General features: G+C 35.6%; 2 protein-coding genes across 51 annotated transcripts in view; one reads left to right on the top strand and one right to left on the bottom strand.

Moving 5' to 3' along the window:
* The window catches only part of LOC113803263 (protein FAM98B), a 15,419-nt gene extending 1,608 nt beyond the window's left edge, over positions 1-13,811 (top strand). Inside the window, exons 2-19 of one of the 50 annotated variants that reach the window (XM_070138631.1) lie at positions 82-296; positions 1,456-1,610; positions 1,862-1,972; positions 2,117-2,296; positions 2,682-2,867; positions 3,122-3,221; positions 3,953-3,985; positions 4,403-4,435; positions 4,818-4,850; positions 5,243-5,275; positions 6,409-6,435; positions 7,200-7,235; positions 7,736-7,777; positions 8,430-8,465; positions 8,856-8,882; positions 9,183-9,239; positions 10,461-10,493; positions 12,069-12,589. In XM_070138631.1, coding sequence (XP_069994732.1) covers positions 82-296; positions 1,456-1,610; positions 1,862-1,972; positions 2,117-2,296; positions 2,682-2,867; positions 3,122-3,221; positions 3,953-3,985; positions 4,403-4,435; positions 4,818-4,850; positions 5,243-5,275; positions 6,409-6,435; positions 7,200-7,235; positions 7,736-7,777; positions 8,430-8,465; positions 8,856-8,882; positions 9,183-9,239; positions 10,461-10,493; positions 12,069-12,445 — 1,714 coding nt within the window. In that variant the 3' untranslated portion in view covers positions 12,446-12,589. Of the gene's footprint in view, positions 1-81; positions 297-1,455; positions 1,611-1,861; positions 1,973-2,116; positions 2,297-2,681; positions 2,868-3,121; positions 3,222-3,952; positions 3,986-4,402; positions 4,436-4,817; positions 4,851-5,242; positions 5,276-6,408; positions 6,436-7,199; positions 7,236-7,735; positions 7,778-8,429; positions 8,466-8,855; positions 8,883-9,182; positions 9,240-10,460; positions 10,494-11,490; positions 11,518-12,068 lie in introns of all 50 variants that reach the window. The other 49 variants (XM_070138632.1, XM_070138637.1, XM_070138641.1 and 46 more) reach the window with 49 other exon arrangements.
* Positions 13,812-17,279: 3,468 nt separating this feature from the next.
* l(3)73Ah (lethal (3) 73Ah) lies at positions 17,280-22,341 on the bottom strand. Its single transcript, XM_070138682.1, has 6 exons — positions 22,171-22,341; positions 19,332-19,441; positions 18,961-19,113; positions 18,526-18,665; positions 18,262-18,405; positions 17,280-17,940 (listed from the first exon to the last, which is right to left on the bottom strand). Exons 2-6 carry the CDS (start codon positions 19,435-19,437, stop codon positions 17,806-17,808), a joined length of 678 nt encoding a protein of 225 aa, XP_069994783.1. The 5' UTR covers positions 19,438-19,441; positions 22,171-22,341; the 3' UTR covers positions 17,280-17,805.
* Between the last annotated feature and the right edge of the window lie 159 nt (positions 22,342-22,500).

Below are 22,500 nucleotides of genomic sequence, written 5' to 3' on the forward strand. Positions count from 1 at the left end.
ATACACCCTTTCTGCAATGGCATGTAAGCTCTGTGTTTCCTCTCTCTGTAAACGACCTAATCCCTTCACAACCTCATGCAGGTATGATGGCGACATTAGCAACGAGACCACCTTGAGAGCAGCCGTTGAGGGAAGTGAAGGTGGACCCAAGAGTGTTTCGTACACAAAGCTCGTTGCTTGGATCACCTCAGAGTTGCGCGTCTTGGCCAAGCTAGAGGAGATGGTGAATGCCACGACATCCCCAGAGGAGCACTCATCCTTCCTTATGGAGCTCTCTGCGTTTCTCAAGGAATTAGGCAAGTTTCTCTCTCTCTCTCTCTCTCTCTCTCTCTCTCTCTCTCTCTCCCTCTCTCTCTCTCTCTCTCTCTCTCTCTCTCTCTCTCTCTCTCTCTCTCTCTCTCTCTCTTTTCCCCCCCCCTCCCTTCCCCACTTCTCTTTCATGTTCTGAATTTGAAGTTTGATGCAGGTTATGTCTGTGGCATCGGTTATGTATTTGTATATTTCTGGAATTTAAGAAATTAGTTAGATTCCCCTGTGAAATAGATTTTTATATAAAGCATATGCTTCAGAGATAGATGTTATGATATGAATATAAGTAATGAATATATGAAGTTAAGAAAATTTTATTTATTAACCCCCTGGATCTGGTTGCAATGGGTTACATAAGTGGCCAGCATCCCGGGTGTGCGCCGCGTAGGCCGGGTGCGCACAAACACCCCTGAGCAGTGACAAGACTGTGCCTCCCCTTTCCAAAGTTAGTTTATGTAAACTTTCTTAGCTTTATCGCCATTTTCCAATGTCCATATTTGTCTTTTGATTTGCTTTATCCAGATGGTAATTACTTATTTTCCTTGCACAGACTCCATATCATCTCTCTATGTAGTAAATAGCTCAGTGCAAGAAAAAAATATATGGAACATTTGGTTATTTGTCATAACTCATTTTTTTGTAATTTTCAATTTTACGTAATACAACTTGCGCTGCCTGTCACTTCGGCCAGGAATACGGTGCGCAGCATGGAAATGGTGTCCTCCCTGGAGCCGGCGCTCTTCCATTCACTGCTTACACAGTTGCATTCCACATTTGTTTATCAATGGGAATAATGCTAAAGCTCCCTTCTAGGCAAAAAATAAGTCAAATCACACTCCAAGAGGTTTGTGCACTCGTGACGAGTCTTTTCCGTCACCCCGGATTTCGCTCTTGACTTTGTTCACGTCACGTTTATAGCTGCCCAGGTTTTTCCTTGACGTGATCACAATGTTATCCAGATCCAAGGGGTTAAGAAATATTGATTTTTATGCAGAGTAAGTGACTTGCTAAATAGGAGATTAATCAAGTATTATTATTTTTTTATTATTTTATTTTATTTATTATTATTATTATTTTTTTTTTATGGATAATATGTGGAGTTGAATAACAGAAAATAGAAATAATGATAATTTCTTATTCTTGTAGGATGCCCTCATACACAACTGACCGAAGGCCCTGTCAGCCAGCGATTGACATCCACAGAAACGCGGCTTCTGTTGCTGGATTTCCTTCTAGCCGAACTTATGGCAGCTCGTATGTTGTCCAGTGCCACCCCAGAGCAAGGCATGACAGTGGAAATGGTATGATTGTTTTCTGATATTATTTTACCGTATGAATCTGGAGGTGACAAATTGAAATATATTAAAAGGATGCTATGTATTAAATAGGATAGAATTTTGACTCTTATGTGGTATTAAAAGCCTTAAAATTATCTGAAGCCTGATCATACCCTGGCAGTATGAAAGATATTTTTCAGATAGTATTCCTTACAATATCTGTAAATAATAGAAGTATAAAAGAATGATCAGTTTACTTCAACCTGAACTTCCAGCGTGAGAGTGAACATGCAAGGGACCTGAAGGCTTTGCTGATTGCTCTCGGCTTTCCCAAACCCCCAGCCAACATCACTCCACAGCAGCTTTTTATGAAAGTTGAACAGAAGGTTTGTCTATTCGGGTTTTATTTCAAGCTTAAGTCAAAGCTCTTCCATTGTTTATTCTTATATATTACTTACAGGAAAATGTGGTTTGATTTTTTTTTTTTTTTTTTTTTTTTCCAATTTAATTTCCCTTGCTGCTTTCCTTAGGTAAATGATGTGAAGAGTAAAGCCCACCCATCTCTCATTGGTAAACCATTGTTTAATGGAACTCTGTCAGACAAGCAGTGGGCTCTGTTGGACGAGATGCAGAAAGAAATGCAGTCAGAATACCAGATGAGACGCGAGATGTTGATCAAGCGTCTTGATGTCACTGTGCAGTCTTTCCAGGTCTGTTTTCATATTGGGTTGTATCAAAAAGGATCCGGTATTGGAAATGTTTTTAATTATTTTAATTTTCTATGCATATCAGTCGTCTTTTACATACCAAAGCTTATAGATTACAACTAAACAAACCTAAGTTAGTTTGTAATACATTTATATATGAATGTAAGACTTTCATCCAAAGAAAAGTCCCTATATCCAAATACCTGTTAGTTCTATTCATTATATCTATATGTAATGTTTTCCTTCTTTGAATAGCATGTGATTGACCAATAAATACACAACAGAATTAGTATACATAATTTTAAAGAAAAAACAATCATGATAAACCTCTATTTCTGGAAGGATATGCAGGTAAGAAATACAATGTTAGTTGATGTTCTATTTCTAGTGGTCCAACAAAGCCAAAATGCGAGAAAATGACTTGGTGAAAGCGTTCCGATCCCGAAGAGACCAGCTGACAGAAATCCCGAGTGTGTCTGTAGGCGACATGCTTGCAGCTAGGGAAGACTTGGCAGTCTTAGAGAAGACCAGCAATGCATCCGTGCGCAAGGCTACTAAAACACCCCTGAATAAGGTAGGTATCCTGACTGGGGTACAAGGATGCCAATATTTTTCCATTTCATGTTGATTTTGTTTCTTCAATTTATTCATGTTTATATGATTGATGTCAGTTGTATTAGTCTCCCAAGTACTACCACAAAGCCAGTTCCCTTCCAATTGCATCTGCTTCATAGCATAGGAGGCAAGAGACTTTTAACAATCTATTTATTTAATTGACTATTTCTGTACCTGAAGATAGTCATTACCTTAACCCTGTCATCTATACAGGTCCTGATAGGAAAGGTTCCAGATCGAGGTGGCCGAGCACACGAGCTGGAGCCTCCCCCGCCTGAGATGCCATCTTGGTCGCAGAGGCAACCAGGAGGAGGTAAGAGCTTTGTTGTCTGTTTAATGTTTGGGGATTTTAGGGTTAACCATTTTTATTGCAGTGTTATATTTTTATATTTTTGTGTTTTCTTTTTTTATATTTTTAAACATTTTAACAGGTTTTATGTTGCTGTTGTAGGAAAGAAAATAAAGGGAAAAGAAGTCTGTTGTCAAGGTCTGCACTACTGGTCTCAAAGGAATATTAGTAGTGGTTAAATTCACCAACCCTATGTATACTGATCTTTACAGATTTTTTCTTTGTTTTTTTCATGTTTGGGGAAAAGGAGTTTGATATCTTTCTTTTTCTTTTTTGGTGTGTGCATCTTTCTTTCTTTCTTTTTCTTTTTTTTATAGAAAGTTAAGTATTACTATCTGTATAATTTGATGGTAATGTCACTATTCAAAATGCACTAGTGATTTCTCTTATAGTTTGTGTTTGAAGCTATATCAAAAACTTGATATTTTGTGTATTTTGTGTATATATCCAGTTTGGCTGATGAGGCCATACTCCTCATTTATGGAAAACCTTTGAGTGGAATAAGTATTTTCCAATGAAGCTTCCATTATTGATAATGGACATGTCTTTGTACATCTTTTTTGAGAAAATGGATTATGATTATAGATTACATCTATAGTATATGGATACAGTAGCATTGTATGCTCTAGTATTGTTTTGCAAGCATTTACATATTCTCTTTAAATGTAATGATACATTTGATATGTATCTTACAGGAGGTCAGGGTGGGAGTAGTAGTTCTCAGCAAGGTGAGCCTTGTGGTGTGATTTGCAGCCCCCCTCTTATCCTTATTTATTGATATTGTTAATGAATATTTTTTATGTCCCTTCTCCTTCTTGGTATTTTCCTTTTTCAGCCTCCATTTACTCCTCCTTTTCCAGTTGCATTAAAGCCACCTTTATTTCAAATTTTGTCACTATATGCTGAATGAACGCATGCAAAAAAAAAAATCCCTTTAAGAGATCTTGCTATTCAGAACTTTTATTGAATTATGAAGTTGTGTAGAACTTTCAACCTCTGCAAGTCTAGTATAGCTGTTGTGAAGAGATACATTAAAAATGGTTTTCTAAAGCAGAACAGTTACAGAAAATAAAGCTTTGAGTGATATTACAAGATTGTCCCATCTCTTGTGAACATGTGTTGTGACTTGATGACATGATTTACAGGTGGTTCAGGTGGATTTGGAGGTGGTCAACAAGGTGAGCATTGCTATCCCTCCACCTTCCACTTTCCCATTCCACATGTCATTAAAACCCAGTTTTTTTTATTTCTTTCTTCCTTTTTTATTATTACAATAGACTAGATAATTTTAAGTTCATTAAAAAGCATTTTATGTGAATTTTACTGTATTGTAACTGTGCATTTTTACAATTAACCTCAGTGTGACCTTAATAATGCATTCAGCATGGGAATCCTATGATGACATGTTTTAAACTTGCAGTGTCTCAGATGGGATGATGATAAGGCATTGTGATTGTCTTGATGATGGATAGAATAAAGAGGCTTAGGATGCTCAAAAAATATCACTTGATTGAGCTTCATAGTGCGTGAATGACATTTTCCAATATGTCACTCCTGCAGGTGGTTCAGGTGGCTATGGAGGTGGTCAGCAAGGTGAGCTTTATGGACTTTCTGCCACCTGCTTTCCATTTTCTTTTGATATTTTGAACTTATTTGTTTTCTTCTTCCTTTTTTGTTTGATTTGATGTTTTCTTTTTTTATTATGAAGTTTTCACTAGATTTTTTTTTTTTTTTTTACCATAGTTTTTCCCCCCAGATTTTTTTTAATATCCTTTTTAGAAATTGAGTGTTAATTGGTGTTGTTTTTTTCCTGCAGTTTAAACATAGAGAAGTTTGGATACATGTGAAAGTAGCAGTTAAACCATACTTTTTGTTGAAAGAGAAAAAGAAAAAATGGATATCATAGTATAATTTTCTTCCTTTGGAATTAATCTGTTGAAGAGAATCATACCTTTATTAAATGGCTGGTGTGTTCTGCTCAACAGGTAGTCAGGGAGGCTATAGTAGTGGTCAGCAAGGTAAGCCTTGTGTACCAACAAGTTAAGTGACCTTTTTTGCCCAACCCTTCAGAGTGTATAGAAGTTTGGGGGTCTTGCTAGTATCCATGGCATGGATTGATTGATTTTTATTATTATTATTATTAATATTATTATTATTATTATTATTATTATATATTTATTATTTTTTTAAGGGGGACCCATTAGATTATTCTATATTATTTGTGTACTGATACATATATAAGGCAGCTGAAATGGCCCTTTGAGAATTATTTTTAACTATGGTAATGCTGAAACAACATGTATAATGTTTGATTTCTGAATGACTATAATGCTTTCTTATGATACCTTGGTTTTGCTTTGCCTTTCATTATATTTTGATTTAGATGATTAATATTGCTGTCATTTTTACTTGATTATTGTTCATAATAAAAAATGAAGACCAATGTGATAACTCACATCAGTACTTTGTGAGCATATATTTGTCTCTGGCATTGCTGTATATTTGATTTTGATAGATATTAGGTTGATGGATATTTGCAAAGAAAATTCATGTCTTCCACTTTCAAAAAGGCTTAAAATATTTAAAATTGTAGGTGACTAGGAAAAGAAACATTGATATTTGCATTGATCAAAAGAGATTAGATATGTTGATATATCCAGGTTGATACACCAGTTAATTTTATTATTTTACATTTACACTTTTTACAAATTACTAGAAGTGGATGGACATGCATTACGAAGAAATAACAAGCCAGATATATATTTAGGATTATTGGGAAAAGAACATTCTGGCAGGGAAAGGAAAATACAAGGAGTACGAGATTATGTACAAGAATTAAGCTTTCTTGTAAAGTCAATGTGGCATGTAATGATTTTAGATCAGTGACAGTAAGAATGGACTCCTTTGCATCTGGAAAGAAATTTTAAATTCTTTATATCTAAGCATATATTGTTTTATTATTATTGTGTATGCATATATGAGGAGACATGTTTTGATTTATATCATTTTTGCTCTGCTCGATTACTGAAATTAACATTTTAAAGTGTGTTAATATCTGTGACAGGACTTCATGCATTTATTTGGCCGCTGATATGATTCTCCATTCTTTTCTTGGAGTATCTTTTGTGCTAATTATACTTGTGTCCCACAGGCTTTCAGGGAGGCTTTGGAGGCCAAGGTGAGCCTTCTCGGAATATTTCAGTCATTTTAGGAAGCTGTGTTTGGTGGTTGTGGGAGTTGTGTGGATGTGGATAGGTATGTGTAGGGGTACCTGTGCTTAGGTGTACACGAACAGTGACCATTGTGACAAGTGTAGAAAAGATATGAATGTAAATGAATATCTTGCCCTACATATCCATTTGACTGCTTTAACTGTATCTTCTTCAGAAATACATGTATTTTTGATGGAGATGTAATCAAAATCAGATAGATGCATTCACCTTTTGAAGATATTCCTTTTCATTCAGTGTTTGTATGTGTACCTTTTAGTATAAGAAAAAGATGAATGTTGTGGGTAGGAATGAAGATAAACACCACATTTAATTGGAATAGGAAGTATGTAGGGAATCATATAATATTTTTAAAGAGAATATATACTTTAACCCATAAAGTACACACCTCTTAATCTGACACATCAGTAGACAATCATTTCTGTCAATTTTAATTTGTACAAGAGAGGGTCATGTTTTTAGAATTTACAAATTAAAAATCTATAGTATCAAAGACTTAGAAAACATTGCACACAGTATCTTTAAGCATGTTTGAATGTGAGGTTAAGCAAAAAGTGTATCACTTTCACTTTTAAGTTAGTTGTAGAAGGATTGAGGAAAAATGAAGCTTTATAGGGAAAGATGCATAGTAAAATATATAGTTTTTTCACATGCAAGCCCACCAAAAAAGAATAAACAGAATATATTGTGTGTTCTATATTATGCCCAACAGGTGGTCAAGGTGGATATGGTGGTGGTGGACAGCAAGGTGAGCCTTGTATTGCTGTTCTGTTATTTTGAACATTTAACAAACAAGGCTTTTTTTTAAGTGATAGGCTTTGAGTGCGAACTAGTGTCAGAACCATAACTGGGCATGTTAACAGCGAATTGTGAATGGATTGTATTTTTCTGTGCAAGAATTTGTAGTAAGGTATTTCAGAGAATTTTGGAGGGGAGGTTATGAAAATATATGGATGATTGTCTAATGGGATACAGTCAGACATATCACCAAGAGAGGAACAATATTGATGCTTTTATATTTTGATTCTATACATAGTTTTGAGGGGCATGAAAACCTAGTCAAGTGAAGAAGGCGAATGTTGAGATTGATCGCTTGATGCAGAAAATGCTGTGCTTTCTTATTAAACCACTTAAGTCATTCCTAACAAAAACTCCATAATCCTACCAGCAAAATAATATATAGGCCCACCCAAAGAAAAAATTGAATATTTCATATACATTTATTGTGTGCTATGATATATTCTGCAGGTGGTCAAGGTGGTTATGGTGGTGGTGGTGGTGGACAGCAAGGTGAGCCCTGTAACCCTTCTCTGTCTGTCTTTGTCTGTCTGTCTCTACCTATCCATCTCTGTCCATCTATACATGCCTCTTCTTTCCATCCCATTGTCTCTCCTTTTTTTTCCTCATTTACATTCTCTCATTGTCTTCCTCCTTCCCTTCACCTTAGATATGGGCCAAATTCAATTGAATGAAACAGATGTGAATAGACTGTGCATGCAAGGAACCTGACAGTCTGAATTGTTAAACCTGCCTCAAACTTTGGCCTTCACTGTCCACTAGATATGAATTCATACAGGGTGTAGATCATGTGTGGGAAAGTTTATACAGGGAAATTTATGCAGTAGACGGGAAACTAAGAACAGTTTGTGTGATCACCAAGACCAAACCCTAAACCAGTATGTCACAGAATTGTATATAGGTGTTTGTGAAGTTGTACTATCATGTCTTGTAGTTAAATTTGAAAATCCAGCCATGGAAACTTTAACACTTTCAAAGAAATGCATATAAATTGCTTTGCAATTTGAATAAAGCAACTGCTTAAATATAATCATGTGGGTTTTGAAATACATTATAGTTCCAGTAACTTGCTCATTAGAAAAGAAAAGAAAAAAAAAAAATCAAATGTGCCACTACTCAGAATGTGTTGTAATATATCTTGCAGGTGGTCAAGGTGGCTATGGTGGTGGTGGCCAACAAGGTGAGCCATGCATTTCAGTGTGATGTGTGACCCTTTTTTTCTACTTTTGAAACTAGGTAGAAGGCAAAGAACAGTGTTAAACCCTTTATTCAATCCATTTGAACCTTTGTAACCTGGTTTATGATACGAAAAGGGTTTATTGTCAGGCATTGCAGTGTATGATTAATATTAGATTAATTTCTTTTGCAGATTTGATTTGAATTTTTTTTAAGGGTTGATCATTACAACTAACTTAAATGTTATCTCTGTGTTTGTGTGTGCTTGCAATTGTTGAAAATTCTCTGCTTGCAATAGAAACTCCATTTTAGCTCCATAATATTTCTCTGAAAATCACTTACCTTTCCATATAATACCTCATAATTTTAACTCGATGTTATGTCTGTCATGCAGGCTTTCAGGGAGGCTTTGGAGGTCAAGGTGAGCCTGGAGTACTTGTTCCATCTTGTTTATTTGCAATTTACCTGGAATTACATGGACAGTCAATTCAACATTCACAATTCAGGGTATTGATTATTAATTGTCTCAAGGTATCATCAGATAATGGAATTGGAGTGACATTGGAAGAGTTTGCCAGGAGTTTACTTTCTATACAGTAACATCTTCACACATTTCAAGACTATTAGAGTAATTCTAAGAGGAAAACTCTCAGAATCTGAATGAAGAAAATGAGTCTCATAAGAGAAGGACACAGGGCAGATTAAAGGAATATTAATTAAGTATATACTATAATATATCCTGCAGGTGTTCAGGTTGGCTATAGTGGTGCTCAGCAAGGTGAGCAACATGTTCTGCTTTGCTGTCCTGTATAAAACCTGTTGAAACAACCCTTTGCAATAAGGCTGTCAAGTTATAGGCTTCTGAGCAGTCTCATTTTTAAGGCTATAAAAGCTGTTGCAGAGCATAGAATTTGCATTTTTTTTTGACGGAAATTACACACTTGCTCATCTTTTATTAAACCAATCGCCTTGATGACGTCCTGTGACACCCTGTCATGTCATGGAAACCCCCCCCCTCCCCCTCACACTTAGATGTCTTTGTGCCATGTGTAGTCAAACTTGCTCAAAGTTGTGCACACAAAACAGTTGAGATTGTATGGCCCTGGCTGTGTTTGTTCTTTGAAAGTAGGCTTAAAGCCTCTTTTTACTATCATCAGAATCATATGTACTGCAATTAAGAGTAGAAAGAGCAGGGTGATTTTAGGTTTCCCATATTTCTGCATTTTCCCTCGAGCAACTGATTCCACATGACCCTCGACATATTGTTCGGTATGGCACTCGGGGATTCCATCATCCTTAGTTTAAGTTAATGGATTTGCAGTGCCTTAATGATATCCTTTCATATTAATATGACTGACTTAAGGACTATTAGAACTGTCAAATGCTAAAGCACTACCCCCTTCTCCCATTAGGTGAAGATGCACTTGATGGGTTGAGGGTAATTATTTGATTCTTGGCAGGGTGGTGGTGACGAGAATTTGAAAGGAAATAAGGATATCTAGACATTTTCCATTCATTCAGTAGTCCCCAGCCCCTCTTTTACATATTTGGCTTAATTTTCATGATTTTATTATATATATTTTAAATGGAATGTCATTTTTGTTGCAGATTACTTAATTCAGCAATATTTGCAAATCTGTTAGCTGCTATCCCTTTTAACAATAAGATTTAGATATATTAGCTGTGATTAACTCTTCTAACATAGATGTTTTCTTCTTTCGCATTTTAAAATATCACTAATAATCCTAATATATCCTTGTCATGCTCCTAAATAAAATCGTCAAGAAATTGAATTCCAGTTTACTTTGCATTTTGCCAAAGATTACGCAGAGATAGACTAGCTTAGAAAAAAATATAAATGCCTTGAGCTTTCATCCTTGCCTTTGACATCATTGTCTGGATTACCAAAAAGAGAACATACGTATGTGTATAGGTGAATATAGCAAATAGCAAATTTTTTAAGGTTGTAGGAATAATGTGAATGACTATTATCCTACAGGCTATCAGGGAGGATATGGGGGTGGACAGCAAGGTGAGAATGATAGCCCAAGCACCTTCAGAATGAAGGAAAATAATTACCCTTCGTATAAGGAAATAAGAGTTTTTGACACTCTTATTGCTTGCATGCTTGAGGCGGCAGAGCATGGTGAAAAAGACTTGGAATTTTAATTTTTATAATTGTTGCTATAGTTCTCATCATCATATTAGTTTTTACCTGTTTTTGTTTATTTTTGTTCTTCGTGTGCTAAGTACATATTTGGTATTTTGATGCTTGTGAAAATGTTTAATGGGTAGTGTTTAAACTTTTTTTTTTTTTTCTTTTCTTTTCAGGTTCTTATCCTTGTGTTATTGTTTGAGATGGAAATAGTCTTTACATTTCACAAAGATATATCAACAGGTTTTTTTTATAATACCCTAAATGGAAGTTCCATAAGGAAAAATACGTAGTCTCTGACTGGACTTTTATAATTTGTAGTTGCTTGTTCTATTGCTTGGATAATTATTTTATATAATGATGGACTTCATCTATGTTTGTAGTTTTAGTTTAAAGTCATTTTTGGTTATAATTTGTGTAAAGCTGTTTTAGTGAATCTTAACCCATTGGCACATGGAATAAGTAATGTCCATTATAGTTTGTTTGTTTTTTCTTTCTTTTTTCCGCATAGATACCTCCACAAGTGCATATCCACCAGAGTTAATTAATAGGTCTACTTTATCTCTGTAGCAATGAAAAAAATATATATATTTCTAAAAATCAGTGAAAAGGGTATACAGGTGAGATAGGTAGGACTAGCAATTAACTTGTTGACTTGTGGAGCTACCTGTGTATAAATAGAATTGAATAGACTGAAATTTGTCAAGTTGGTTTGACTTTTTATTTTATTTTTATGGTTGTGTTATCTCTTTTAACAATTGTTATGTAGTAATGTGCCCGACTTTTTTCTTTCTTTCTTTTCTTCTCTTCTCTCTCATTTCTTTCTTTCTCACTTTTTCTTCTTTAACTTTGTATTTTATTTGTTCCCTGACAGAAGCAGGTACCCAAGAATCAAAGAGAGGTTCGTGAGGCCAATTATATCAGATTCTCAGTTTGGCTCTTATAATTAACAATTTGTTTTATGAAGTCTAATAGCATATACTTAAAGATAATGGAGGTGTATGTTTGTGTGTTTTTTTGTTTTTTTTGCCAAACTTATAGAACCCAATTAATTATCCTTTTATTATATGTGTATATCAAAGTGGAATTTGAAATTTTGGTTTATTTCTATGGATTTGATGCATTATGGTCATGTGTCTAACATTAGTGTTAAATGAGTGAAGTTTTGTGCCCTTTGTTTTACCCAATTGTATTTTATGATTTTTTGCTTAGGTTGCTGAGAGCCTTTCCTGTGCATGAATATAACTTTCCTGTGATACAAGTTGCGAGTTTGCAGGATTCTGACTAGTGTGCATTGCCGTTTCCTTTCAAATATATGTTAACAGTGTAAAGAGCCTTCTGTATATTACTCTATGAATACTTGAAACTGTCTTGCCTCATTGGATCTGTTTACATTGCAAATTAAGTTTTGACATGCTTGTAATTTTAATATATTTTCTTCTTTCCTTGAAGGTGGCTATGGAGGACGAGGAGGTGGCCGCGGAGGGCGTGGTGGTGGAGGTGGAAGTGGCTTCTCCTCAGGAGGCGATCGAGTCCAAGGTGGCTGGAACCAGGGCGGAGGATACAACCGTGGCGGCGGAGGCTACGACAACCGAGGAGGCGGCGGAGGCTATGACAACCGAGGTGGCGGCGGAGGCTATGATAACAGGGGAGGGGGTGGTGGATATGATAACAGGGGAGGTGGTGGAGGCTACGATAATCGGGGTAGCTATGACAATCGTGGTGGTGGTGGCTACCGAGGCGGTGGCCATGGTGGCTATGATAATAGGGGTTATGACAACAGAGGCAGGGGCCGAGGGAGGGGGGGAAGAGGAGGTAATAGGTACTAGGCTAACACTTCTAAGACTTCATTTAAGGACCGTTGATAAAAAGTTTTCACCATTGGCTGACCTGGAAAAAAATGTGAATGTATATCCTAGCATGTATCTATTTAAAAAGCATATTCGACAACAGATGAACAAATTAGGATTTAATCAGAGCAATACTGTTCATTCTCCCAGATTTCTTTTGAAAGCTTTTTGTCAAAGACACTGAACCATGAACAAAATGTCTTCCTGTAGTCATCAAAAAGAGAGAAGCATTTTTTGTTCAATTTTTTTTTTATTATTTTTTTTTTCCCCCATTGGCCCCAAGTAATTTTAGACACAGAAAATGTCTAAAAAGAATGGCCTCCCTCCCCTGTTTTTTTGTTTTTGTTTTTTTTACTTTTTTTTTCCCCCACCTCTTCTGTCATTATCACCACCATTGATAATTTGTATCAAATGAAGGAAAAGTGTGTTTTTGATGATAACATCAATAATTTGTTTGTGTATGGGAATAGTGCATGGTTGCACTATTGTTACTATTGATATGTTGTTTTGTATGAGCTTAACCAGTGAAAATAACACAATGGAAGACAGGTGTATTCTGATTTTGTAACATGATGAAAGTCAGTGGTGAACTTTGGTAAGAAAGCCAATATCAGTTAGGTATTTATAACAGTATATAGATAAGATACATGTAAGATTACCGGTGATTTGCTTTCCACTTTGTTGACTTTTTTTTGTGACACCGAAGGCTAAATTAACATTGAAGAAATTAATTACGATTTAAAGTTTGACTCAAAGGCAAAGAATTGAAGAAATATGTTTATTGCACTATTATCCAGTGCCAAATTGTCGAGGCTAGCATGCATGCCGTTAAAACTAATGCTGTGAATTTGCTTATTTAATTTTTTTTACAACTTTTTGTTAAGTCTGTTATTATTTTTCTTAAAATCATTGCTTTGAATCATACCAGCTATTTTTGCATTGAAAGTGGCACAAATTTATTTTCATTACACTTCTGTATATTATATATGAAAGCAGTTTCCTTCACTTTTTGTATGCAAAGCAGATTCTGGAAAGAAAAGGGAAGGGACATGCTAAAAAGAAAGTCTTCAGCTTTTTACATGTGTACACAAAAGAATACAGTCTTGCATTTTCATCGCAGCTGGTTTTTGCTTCTGTCCAACAGTAATATATTAATATTTGTAAAATGTAGTCATACCTTCCCTCAGATAAAAAAATGACATCATATTCAAGAGTACTCCAACATCCGTCTTGTAGCTGCATTCAAATACAGTATGTTCTTTTTAAGCAGATATTGCTTACCAAGGCTGCTTTGGAACCCTTAAGTGTGTGTAATAAAAATGATAATAGAAATATACCAAAGAAATTTTGTTTTATATCCTCAACATTACCTACAGATCCAATTATCAAATGCTTGGGCAGTTCGTAGTGGGACATGGTTAAAGTGTGTGAAAATGGGCATGTAATGAAAATATTTAGCATTTTAGACTTGGTGGCAAAGTATTACACATAGATTGACAAAATGTTAAATACTAGGAAAATACTTGGCTCTGTTTGAACTTCTGTGGCAAGTAATTTGTTCCTTGGTATTCAGTGTGAAACGTGGTGGTTATCTCGTCTGTTAAATATTATTAGGATATTGATTAAAATCTTTGAAGCCATAAGTTGCCTCGTTTATATTTTAACTCAATGCTGATGGGTTGGTATGTTTGTACATACAATACCCACTAAGAATTTAGTTTCTTGTTTATACATGGATGACTTTACAAGTACTTAGTTGCAAAGGAATCAATAACTGATCCTCCCTATTTCACCCGTTAACTCTTCCTTATTATCAGAAAAAAGTTTGAATTTATATAAATATTGTTGATAACATTTCACCTTAATATCAATTAAATTAATTATAAAAGCATTAGGAAATAAATCCTGTAGATTCAGGGAAAGCAGAAATCATATGCTTGCAAACTGATTCTTTGGTGGCAAAGCACTTGTAAAACCATCTATTCACTAATATTGGATTAGGAGAGCCATTTATATTGCATTAGATAAGATTATTCTCTGTTCAGGCCAGCAGCCACATGTAGGTGCTAAACAATGGGAAACTGCTTGTTTATCAAACAGTATCCTATATAGATATCCACTAGTGCCCAGTGGTTATGCCCACTCATGTGAACAGTTGTTTAGAATAACTTCAAAATTTTGTGTGCCATAAACCTTGGTTTACAGCATTTCTGTATACTTATTAATCCTTCTACAGGTAATGGTTAATGTTTAAAAAGTAAATATGTGTGCAAGACATCAAAGATCATATATAGGAAGGTTTAGTATCAAAAAGGGTAAAGGAAGGTGAATTATTAAATGTGCCACACTTCAAAAAATTTGCAGCAGTTTAGGATAGTATGATACTGAAATGGGTAAAAAGGATAAGTAAATGAGGCAAGGCAGGGATTAGTAGGAGAAGAATGTGAGAAAGAAGATGGATGGCAGTCCCTTTTGAGTGTAGAGGGAACGGGAGCAGAGAGATGAGGATGGATGAGGGATAATGTTTTTTGGGGTCATGATTATAAGATTTTAATGTCTTAAGACTTTCTGAAAGGGAGTTCTGTGGGGAGTCTGAGAAGCAAAGGTTTTCTTATGAGGGGTAGAAGAGGGGACAGACATCTAAGGAGGAAGAGGTAGATGTATGAGAAAATGGGGTGGGATATTTTGTCATAAAATAGGTAGAGCAAGGAGGAGGGGTAGGCACTGGGGAAGTGGTAGAGATTGGAGTGTCTGGATTTGTAAAGGCAAAGGAAATTGACTGGGAGAGGAGGGGAGAAGAAGAGACGAAGAGATGCAGAAACATCTTGGGAAGGGGGAGAGGAATAGCAAAGGACAGCACTGGAGTAGGGATCAAGAGAAAAACCTAGACTGCATGCTTCTTGCCAAGTTTGAATCTGAGCACTGCTACCTGCCTCAAATTGCATGTGGGACAACCCCTATAAAGTACATGTGTGCACTGCACTGATCAGTTTGAACCATTATGACTAAGTTGGGCAGTGGGCTGTGGAGCAACAGTGCTTGGCAGGGTGGCCAAAACACCAACATTCTGATATTGACGGAAAGAGTCCACCAATGTCAACTTCATGGGGGAGGTCGTCTACAGAAAGAAATCTTGGCAATTGACTTTGTAGGAGTTTGGTGGCCTCTGGATGGAATAGGTAGCACTGTACTGATATTACATCATAGTCAATAAGGCCAGCAAGCAGGTCGTCTTCACAGTCTGACCAATCTTTATTGCAGACAGGGCAATTAGCCAGGGAAATGGAAGCAGTTCCAGTACAAGTATTAAGAAGACTATGGCTGGGCAGGATTAGGTTTGCCAGTGAGGTCAGTCAGGGTGGATAACGTACGTGCTTGGGACTCGGATGTAACTGACAAGGCATGAACTTATCAACTTGTTTTTGGAGACTTTGTTGGAAGAGGAAGGTATTATCGGAGTAAGGAGCTGTAGGAGAATTAAAAAATCAATCCCAATTTGCTGGGCTAAAAAAAAAATAGGACTCAGAAGAATTGTAGGGGTGGAAGTAATAGAAGGGCAAGGGCATGAGGAAGAAAGGGTAATACTGTAGAGAGGTGGACAGTAATGATGAAGAGCAGTAATAAGGGAGGAAGGGGGTTGAAAATGAAGAAGATCGGAGGATGAGATGAAGTGGATGATGTTGGGAGAAAAGAAAGTTTTCTAAAGACTGGATATTGACCTGGATGGGTGAATGGACTGAACTGACAGGAGTTATCAAGGAAAAACTTCAAATGATAGCCAGGGGTTGGGGAACTGCAAAGTTTAAAGTTAGAAGGGCTAATTGATAAATAGGCAAGCCTCAATGTCCCTAATAAGAAAATACAAAATTATTATTGGCCATGGTAATCCTGGATTATATAAAGAAGAAAAACAATTTACCCCTTAGTCCCCATGAGGAGTAAGGGCTAGATAACTCAACAAGAATACCTTGCCCATGGCCCCCTCACGCCATTCTGAACTAACCCAAAGGTAGCCTTTTATTTTTTCAACATGGCACTTACATTTTAGGAAGAGGAGAGGAGTAGGGTTTGGATAAGAACAGGAAAAGGAAAGAAAGAAGAAGAAAAGACCTTGCAAAATTAGTTGAGCCGAGGGCTGAGGCCTTAGATAGGGGATATCTCTAATATTGGCCTTGGTCTTCATCTCCTTTCTCCCCCACACAACACAAGGGGCATGGGATTTAGAGGATCTTTCTACGGATAATGATAACGGATTTACTAAACTATGAAAAGGTATTGTAGAAAGGATAACTATAAAACAAAAATATGTGATTTATTTACTTTTATATTCTGTCACATAACAAATATCTAAATTTGAAAATGTAAAAAAGACTGGATACTCTGCTTGTAAGCAGTTAGAATTACATGACACCAGTTTTGAAATCAAAAAAAGATAAAAATAATATCTGGCTATTTGTATATATTATGTTTATAAGGCTCTAGCAACTTTATTTGATTTAAAATGTGTATTTCATAAAGTTTACACAAAATGATATTCAAAATAAATTCCTTTATCAAATAATAGAAATGTCTAAACCACAAATAACTCTAAATATGTTTTCCTTGTTATTATTTTTCTTTAGATTGTATTCCACATAAAAAAAAATATATTATAAAAGGAAATGCACAATACAAAAGTTTTAAAACGGAAAAATGAGGCACATGCAACTCAAAAACATGAATATACCTGATATATATACCTATCACATTCCTGTACAAATCTCCTAAAAATAAAACATAAATGAAAAAGAAGGAAAATTAAACACAATTTATCATATAAAAGTTGAAGTGTTATTGTCATTTCTTGATCATACATAAATTTTGATAACAAAATATACTGGAAATACTCATTCAGTTCTATAAGATATGTTAATGGTTTCATCTTTTAGCTATCATGCTATTCCAGGAAATAATCATGAGAAAGGATCAATCAATTTTGCATATTCCATGTTGCCTCGCCAAACCACTTACTGCACTGAAATAACACAAAGATACTCTACTGTTATTTTTGTTCTATCCTAACCCAAACACTTTATAAATCATTTCCAAATATATTTTTTGATTCGAATGCAACATGCATAAGTGATCTGAATTACCCTTGACTTTTCAACCCAAAATGAATAATAGAATAATCCTCAAAGTAAATAAATAAAAACATACTACAACTGAAATATATATAAAATACAATCAGAAACCATGTAACAAAATCCATTTGGAGGGAAACCATTTTGTTAAAAATAAGATTGCATAAAGAAAAAAAAAATCCAATTCCTTATAAGTATATCTTAATAATCTACTTCTTAATCATGTAAAATATCAATCCTCGGCCGGTAAGAGAGCATTAGCGGTGGACTTCGAAACCTCCAGCGCGTCACCTGTACGAACTTGAGGGTGTGATCCTTTCCGAGCATCTCATCATTGCACATTATATCAATCTGGAATGGGACGGTAATGAGAAAATGGTGATCCATTCTTTCAAAGTTTGCATTGCTTTAATGTATGTTTAAGGTTATTTTATGGAAAGGTGTCATATAAAGCTACAGAATTTAGAAAACAGTAAATGTGTCACCCCATACCATATGCAACATTGTTATTCAATCATACAACAATTAGCAATACAATTTTAAAGGTAAGATATATATATCATTTCATCTACATGTGTTGATCAGTTCCTCATTAAGACATGCTTGTAACATGTGCAAACATACCATACTCCAAAGCAATCTCTCATACACTCAATTATCTCATCACTTTACCTCTCTATATTTCTGTGGTCCTTCTAAGACCTTTAGTGCTAAGAATTTCTTTAGGTGCGTAATGGTTGCTTGTGCTGAGCAGCGGATAAATCTGCGTTTCAACGGAGCCAATGTTGGGCACTTGCACTCTAGGCAAATGTTAACCTGGGGTGAAAAATTGGAGTCAAATATGAATAAAGGATATATTGTGAAAAAAATATACCAAAGCAACTGCACTTACATAACATTATATGACCCAGATAAAATAAAAACAAAAAACTATACCTGTTCATCTAATCTATGGTAATCTGTATCATTCACAGCCTTATCATCTTGCTGGAGCTCTTCTTCGTTAGCTTGTGGAAGATCTTTGGGACACACCTCCCCTCTGGCTCGGTAGAATTCTCTCTCTCGTTTTAGTTCATCTGATGGGAATCAAATTGCATACATATTACTTGAGCGTATTTTATAAATAAGTCTCTTAACTTTGTATATAAGATAGAAGTTAAGAAAGCTTTTGTATGCTTGAGATTACACATAACACAGGTCATTGAAAACTCGTTTACATACATATACTGTACTAGAATTTTTTATTTCCTTATGCTTTGAGTTGAAAAGTCTGCAAAGTTTTATGAATTCAATATATATCATCAGGTAATGTTAAAGCATAATAAAATAAAAGTACTTTTACAATCCTGTATACTGTGAAATAATACTCACCACCTTGTAACATGGGAACCAGTTTAAACACAATGTCCTGCATTGTGCGGTCAAATGAGATATAATTTAGGGGGTGGGACTGATGAATGACTATGTCGCATGTTGGACAGGTGTTGCGCTCCTCCAGGTGTTTCACTAAACAGGATTTGCAAACTGAAAAAGAAAAAAAGGATGCCCTTACAATCTGCAAAGCCTTTGAATTGCTAATGTGTCTTGCCTTGTAAATCCATTCCAATGGCTTTTTTATAACTATGAAATAGTTAATATCTTAAACTAATAATATTACACAACAATCAATCCAGAACTATCTACAATAAAACACTAATTAGAAAATTAAAATAACTTAAGACACTTCAACAAAAGAGACTCACAGGTATGAAGACATTCTGTGACCGTTGTTGCATCTACTAAATAACCCGAGCATATCGCACACACGATATGCTCATTCAGGGTTTTCAGCTTGATTCTTCTCTCCATTATGCTGCAAGAAAAAATAATCTTCATAAACTTTAAAAAGAAGGGCAATAAAAATAATGCCAAAAAAGTTCCAAAATCTTTCACTACTTAAACAGTATATTATATATATATATATATATATATATATATATATATATATATATATATATATATATATATATATATGTGTATGTGTGTGTGTGTGTGTGTGTGTGTGTGTGTGTGTGTGTGTGTGTGTGTGTGTGTGTGTGTGTGTGTGTGTGTGTGTGTGTGTGTGTGTGTGTGTGTGTGTGTGTATGTGTGTGTGTGTGTATGTGTGTGTGTGTGTATGTGTGCGTGTGTATGTGTGTGTGTGTGTGTGTGTGTGTGTGTGTGTGTGTGTGAGTGTATGTATGTATATGTGTATGTATGTATATGTGTATGTATGTATGTGTATGTATGTATGTGTGTAATGTTTGTGTGTATGTGTGTGTGTATGTGTGTGTGTGTATGTGTGTGTGTGTGTATGTGTGTGTGTGTGTATGTGTGTGTGTGTATGTATGTATGTGTATATATATCTGTATGTGTGTTCTTGCATGTATGTATATGTGTATGTCTATATGTGATGTATGTGTTTGACTGTGTGTGTGTGTGTGTGTATGTGTGTGTGTGTGTGTGTGTGTGTGTGTGTGTGTGTTTGTGTGTATGTGTATGTGTGTATGTGTGTATGTATGTATGTGTGTATGTGTATATGTGTGTATGTGTATATGTGTGTATGTGTGTATGTGTATGTGTGTATGTGCGTGTGCATATGTGTGGGTGTGGTGGTGTGGGTGTGGTGGTGTGGGTGTGGTGGTGTGGGTGTGGTGGTGTGGGTGTGGTGGTGTGGGTGTGGTGGTGTGGGTGTGGTGGTGTGGGTGTGGTGGTGTGGGTGTGGTGGTGTGGGTGTGGTGGTGTGGGTGTGGTGGTGTGGGTGTGGTGGTGAGGTTGCATGTGCATTTATAACTTTTTCTTTTATTATTTCTTTCTTTATTTTCCTTTAACTTTTATGAGTGCAGATTATATATTTTTTCTCATAACACTAAAACTATTGTCTAAAACAGTGTTGTCCAAGCATTTTTGCCTATTGTACCCTTTATTTCTTTCTTGTACTGTTACGTACCCCCCCTCCCCCCGCTGTCAACCATGGCTGATCAGTTTTATTTAGGATAATGCAAATAATATACTAATCATATAAGACTGCATTGTAGGAGTGTTGGTCAATAAACTTAAATTTAATATACAAATAAAAAAGATGATTCATAGAACATGCAATGTTCCTGTTTGTGTGTGTACGTTCCTTGTTTGTTCATGTACCTTTATATTTCATACCCCTAGGGGTATGCAGACCCCAGTTTGGACACCACTGGTCTAAAACACACTACTGTATAGCCAGATTTCTTTGGGTAAAATAGATAACCCAATGCCCCTAGGAAAATGCTGCGTTCACTTTAGTATTGTTTTGTTAAATGTCTCTGCACATAGATGGCTCTGCTTGTGCTTTGCCACAAAGGTCAATAACTATATCTTGTGACCTTGCCTTTCCTTGACTTAGCTGGAAAAATGTTTCTTTTACTAATGCTATAAATTTTGACACATATCTTTCATATACATTATAATTATCATATTGCTACTGACATTTTTAACAGTAGTATTAAACACTAGAAAATATTATTGAAATCAAGGAAAAGGGTAAACAGGAGAGACAGGTACTTCTTGTCAATGGCTCATTAGTGACACAGTACTTGGGCAGCCATCTATATGTAAAAACAATTATTAAATTAAACGCATGGTGGGCATGGCATGTATGCACATGCCATCCCCAGCAGTATTCAAGATTGTTCACAAATCTTAAAGGCATTATGATTAACTTCAAATAACTTTTTAGATAATGAATATATAACACTGAGTCATAAAATAAATATGATCATCCTCAAAGTAATATGCTATCACACTCCTATACAAAAAATGCTCCATCAGTGTCACTTAAAAGAACTAATGTCAATGTTCCTTTTATTTGGCATGAAACATACTATAAGAAAACAAAGGGGCATGCACTGGAAAAAAGCAATTAGCAATAAATCATGCCTTTTCCTGGCAATTACACACCTAGGAAGTCCTCCTTATAAGAAGTTTTATCAAAGTTCCCAGACAGACAGCAGAGTGTCAACCAAGAGCTTTGAGTGATTATCAAATAAAATTTTGCACTAGCTCCTTAGTTGACAATTATACTGTCAAGAAGGTCTAAAAGCTTTGTCCTACAAGACTTTACATGGTGGAAGTTTGCTGGCTTTTGACAGAATGCAGACAGGCACAGAGGTTGCAGCAATCATCTGAAGCCAAACTACCATAGTCACCACCTATTCTGTCACTACACTAGGTTTCTGTATACTAAAACTACTGTACATTGAATCTAATTTCCTATTATCATATTTGTCTGTATTCTAAAGAAATACCATTTTTAATTTTACCTATTACAAAAAAGTTTCATCTATTATCATCTTTCAGGTTTCTGTTAATTTTACGAATTCTAAACCACAAAGAAACCATGCAATGCAATAGACCACAACATATCAATTCCATTTCCTTGCCATATATACATTTATTCTCATGTTTTCTCTACATACTCGTCATCTACTTTACTTCTTTACATTGTCATTTTACATTTTTCGGCCTTTTCTTGAAGCCTCTTTTTCTTCCTCACAGCCCTCCCCTTTTCTTCCAGTATCTCCTCACCTTTTGCTATAATTCCTTTGCCACGGACATATCTCTTCAAAAAACTAAAACTGCTTTCGTGCGAGGAGAAAAAAAAGCCTCGAATTTATGTCTTTCCTGGGATATTAGACGAAATCACTGGAATAGCTACTGACTCGCACTTGTTCTGCTCCGAAAGTGTCAACAAACATTGGCCGCAAAGGGAGTTCGATTCGATTCTTGCGTCTATACTTTGAGTAGATTTAGATTCCTTATTTTTCCCACTTATAAGAAATATCCGCTATTTTATAAAGTATCTCGATTGCTGTTAGTTTTCTATTAGTAGTTTTTTTTTATGTTCCTTGTTTTCAT

Source organism: Penaeus vannamei, chromosome 24, assembly GCF_042767895.1.
Source record: "Penaeus vannamei isolate JL-2024 chromosome 24, ASM4276789v1, whole genome shotgun sequence".
Taxonomy (NCBI): domain Eukaryota; kingdom Metazoa; phylum Arthropoda; class Malacostraca; order Decapoda; family Penaeidae; genus Penaeus; species Penaeus vannamei.